Below are 4,381 nucleotides of genomic sequence, written 5' to 3' on the forward strand. Positions count from 1 at the left end.
GATGCTGGAGCCCACAGAGAGGAAGCTCTTAAATTGCACAGTCCATTTGTGAGTAAATTGGATTTGAGGGATCCCACTCCATCCGATCAGATCAGGGAGCTATCGGCATCTCGGAGCATTGTCTCTCTCTCTCTCTCTGTCTCTGTCTCTGTCTCTCCATCGCTCTCTGACCCATTCCCTCTCTCCCTCACCTTCTCCCTCTCCCTCACCCTCTCTCTCTCTCTCTCAGTCCCTCGGCCTCTCTCCCTCCGCTCGGACACACTCCCCCCGGGAGAAGATGGGCTTCATCGAGGACTTTTTCACCTACGAGACCCCGAAGTCGGTGGTTGTGAAAAGTTGGACAGTGGGGATCATTAACCGAGTGATGCAACTTCTCATTATCACCTACTTCATCGGGTAAGTGCCCTTCCATTGCTATAGCGCCTGCTCTCTCCATCCCACACACACTTCCATTGCTGTAGCGCCCGTTCTCTCCATCCCACACACACTTCCATTGCTGTAGCGCCTGCTCTCTCCATCCCACACACACTTCCATTGCTGTAGCGCCCGTTCTCTCCATCCCACACACACTTCCATTGCTGTAGCGCCTGCTCTCTCCATCCCACACACACTTCCATTGCTGTAGCGCCCGTTCTCTCCATCCCACACACACTTCCATTGCTGTAGCGCCTGCTCTCTCCATCCCACACACACTTCCATTGCTGTAGCGCCCGCTCTCTCCATCACAAACACACTTCCATTGCTGTAGCGCCTGCTCTCTCCATCGCAGACACACTTCCATTGCTGTAGCGCCCGCTCTCTCCATCCCAGACACACTTCCATTGCTGTAGCGCCTGCTCTCTCCATCCCACACACACTTTCATTGCTGTAGTGCCTGCTCTCTCCATCACAGACACACTTCCATTGCTGTAGCGCCTGCTCTCTCCATCCCACACACACTTCCATTGCTGTAGCGCCTGCTCTCTCCATCCCACACACACTTTAATTGCTGTAGCGCCTGCTCTCTCCATCACAAACACACTTCCATTGCTGTAGCGCCCGCTCTCAACTAATTACAGGCACTCTTTCATTGCTGTAGCACCTGGCCCCTCCATCACAGTGTACACAGCGGTAACCCACGGGCTGTGTTATTACAGGGCGCCCACAGCCATCACAGCCAGCATATGGCAGTCCCCCCCCCCTCCCACACGCTGCATTGAACAGGATCTGCTGTGTGTTTACCCCCCTCACTCAGCCTGTCTGAGTCACACTGCAACCTCCTCACAATCCTGAGCAGTGCTCCGTCCGCGGCAGATAGAGAAATGCAGTACGTGGTTCCCTCATCCAGGTCAAATCTCCCTGAGGATTGGGGGGTGGCTAATGTTGTCCCACTTTTTAGGAAAGATGGGAGAGAGAGAGCAGGAAATTATAGACCAGTTAGTCTGCCCTCAGTGGGGGGAAAGATGCTGGAGTCTATTATAAAGGATGGAATTACGGCACATCTGGATAGTAGTTACAGGATAGGTCAGAGTCAGCATGGATTTATGAAGGGGAAATCATGCTTGACTAATCTCCTGGAACTTTTTGACGATGTAACTCTGAAGATGGACGAGGGAGATCCAGTAGATGTAGTGTACCTGGACTTTCAGAAAGGTTTTGATAAAGTCCCACAGAGGAGGTTAGTGAGTAAACTTAGGGCACATGGTATTGGGGGCAAAGTACTAGGTTGGATTGAAAGTTGGTTGGCTGACAGGAAACAAAGAGTAGTGATAAACGGCTCCATTTCGGAATGGCAGGCAGTGACCAGTGGGGTACCGCAGGGATCCGTGCTGGGACCGCAGCTTTTTACAATATATGTTAATGATATAGACGATGGTATCAGCAATAACATTAGCAAATTTGCTGATGATACTAAGCTGGGTGGCAGGGTGAAATGTGAGGAGGATGTTAGGAAATTACAGGGTGACCTGGACAGGTTAGGTGAGTAGTCAGATGCATGGCAGATGCAGTTTAATGTGGATAAATGTATGGTTATCCACTTTCATGGCAAGAACAGGAAGGCAGATTACTACCTCAATGGAATTATTTTAGGTAAAGGGGCAGTACAGAGAGATCTGGGTGTTGTTGTACACCAGTCAATGAAGGTAAGCATGCAGGTACAGCAGGTAGTGAAGAAGGCTAATAGCATGCTGGCCTTCATAACAAGAGGGATTGAGTATAGAAGCAAAGAGGTGCTTCTGCAGCTGTACAGGGCCCTGGTGAGACCACACCTGGAGTACTGTGTGCAGTTCTGGTCTCCAAATTTGAGGAAAGACATTCTGGCTATTGAGGGAGTGCAGCGTAGGTTCACGAGGTCAATTCCTGGAATGGCGGGATTACCTTACACTGAAAGACTGGAGCGACTGGGCTTGTATACCCTTGAGTAAAAAATGAGGTCTGCAGATGCTGGAGATCACAGCTGCAAATGTGTTGTTGGTCAAAGCACAGCAGGTCAGGCAGCATCTCAGGAATAGAGAATTCGACGTTTCGAGCATAAGCCCTTGAGTTTAGAAGACTGAGAGGGGATCTGATTGAGACGTATCAGATTATGAAAGGATTGGACACTCTGGAGGCAGGAAACATGTTTCCGCTGATGGGTGAGTGCCGAACCAGAGGACACAGCTTAAAAATACGGGGTAGACCATTTAGGACAGAGATGAGGAGAAACGTCTTCACCCAGAGAGTGGTGTCTGTGTGGAATGCTCTGCCCCAGAGGGCAGTGGAGGCCCAGTCTCTGGATTCATTTAAGAAAGAGTTGGATAGAGCTCTCAAAGATAGTGGGATCAAGGGCTATGGAGATACGGCAGGAAGAGGATACTGATTAGGAATGATCAGCCATGATCATATTGAATGGTGGTGCAGGCTCGAAGGGCTGAATGGCCGACTCCTGCACCTATTGTCTGTTGTACACACAAAATTGGGGTCCTTGTACTGATCCCTGAGGCCCTCCACCAGCCACGTGGAGACCCCCACCCTATTTATTGTGAGTAAAAGCGATCCTGGGCCTTGCAATTCCCTGTCCCCTCAGCACCCCACCCTGCTCCCTGGTCAACATCTCTGTCTCAGACGTACTGCAGGGTCCAGTCAAACTCACTGGATGATCAACATCCGCCTCATCTTCCACATGGAGACCTGGCAGCCTGCGGACTCATCAGTTTGTGGGCCGGAGCCCCTTCCCCCACGTCCTCACTCCTAAACCCCACTCCACCCCCGACACTCGAGGCATTGTCATTACTGTACATCCTCACTCCTAAACTGAAAATGTGTTGCTGGTTAAAGCACAGCAGGTTAGGCAGCATCCAAGGAACAGGAAATTCGACGTTTCGGGCCAGAGCCATTCATCAGGAATGAATCAGGATTCCTGATGAAGGGCTCTGGCCCGAAACGTCGAATTTCCTGCTCCTTGGGTGCTGCCTGACCTGCTGTGCTTTAACCAGCAACACATTTTCAGCTCTGATCTCCAGCATCTGCAGACCTCAGTTTTTATCCTCACTCCTAAACCCCACTCCACCCCCGACACTCGAGGCATTGTCATTACTGCACGAAACGCTGGTGCGGCCACACTTGGAATATTGTGTACGGTTCTGGTCCCCATATTTCGGGAAGGGTGTGGGAGCGTTGGAAAAGGTGCAGAGGAGATTTACCAGGATGTCGCCTGGTCTGGAGGGAAGGTTTTATGGGGAAAGGCTGAGGGACTTGGGTCTGTTCTCATTGGACAGAAAGAGGCTAAGAGGAGATTTGATAGAGACATACAAGATGGTCAGAGGGCTAGATAGGGGAGAGAGTGAAAGACTTTTCCCTAGGATGATGATGTCAGTGTGTACGAGGGGGGTATAACTACAAACTGAGGGGTGATAGATTTAAGACAGATGTCAGAGGCAGGTTCTTTACTCAGAGAGAGGTAAGGGTGTGGAATGCCCTACCTGCTAATGTAGTTAACGCAGCCACATTAGGGAGATTTAAACAATCCTTGGATAAGCACATGGATGATGATGGGATAGTATAAGGGGGAATGGGCTGAGAATAGTTCACAGGTCAGCACAACATCGAGGGCCGAAGGGCCTGTTCTGCGCTGGATTGTTCTATGTTCCCTTGATTTAGATTCCAGACTGCAGTTTTGGATTGCACTCTCCATCCTAACGAAGGATGATGTTGTGCTCACTATTCCCCAGTGGCTCCCCCCTAGCAGATAGTTCGATAACCCTTCCCCACTGTACAGTGGCTGGTCAGGAAGGGTCTGAGCTCTGGCTGGTCCCCCTCAGTTTACCGGGACATTCCTGGTGCAACGTCGACTCTCCCGCCCCTCAGACACAGCCTCACCTGCTGCTGCGCTTTCTCTTTTACTCCCCTCAGTTTATCGTTC

The 4,381-nt window shown here is 50.8% G+C and overlaps 1 protein-coding gene across 1 annotated transcript in view; it reads left to right on the forward strand.

The window, feature by feature from the left end:
* Positions 1-268: 268 nt before the first annotated feature.
* Positions 269-4,381, forward strand: part of LOC132834497 (P2X purinoceptor 3-like) — a 52,717-nt gene continuing 48,604 nt past the window's right edge. Inside the window, exon 1 of the mRNA XM_060853420.1 lies at positions 269-396. Coding sequence (XP_060709403.1) covers positions 278-396 — 119 coding nt within the window. The 5' untranslated portion in view covers positions 269-277. The remainder of the gene's footprint in view (positions 397-4,381) is intronic.

The sequence above is a fragment of the Hemiscyllium ocellatum genome, chromosome 40 (assembly GCF_020745735.1).
Source record: "Hemiscyllium ocellatum isolate sHemOce1 chromosome 40, sHemOce1.pat.X.cur, whole genome shotgun sequence".
Taxonomy (NCBI): Eukaryota; Metazoa; Chordata; class Chondrichthyes; order Orectolobiformes; family Hemiscylliidae; genus Hemiscyllium; species Hemiscyllium ocellatum.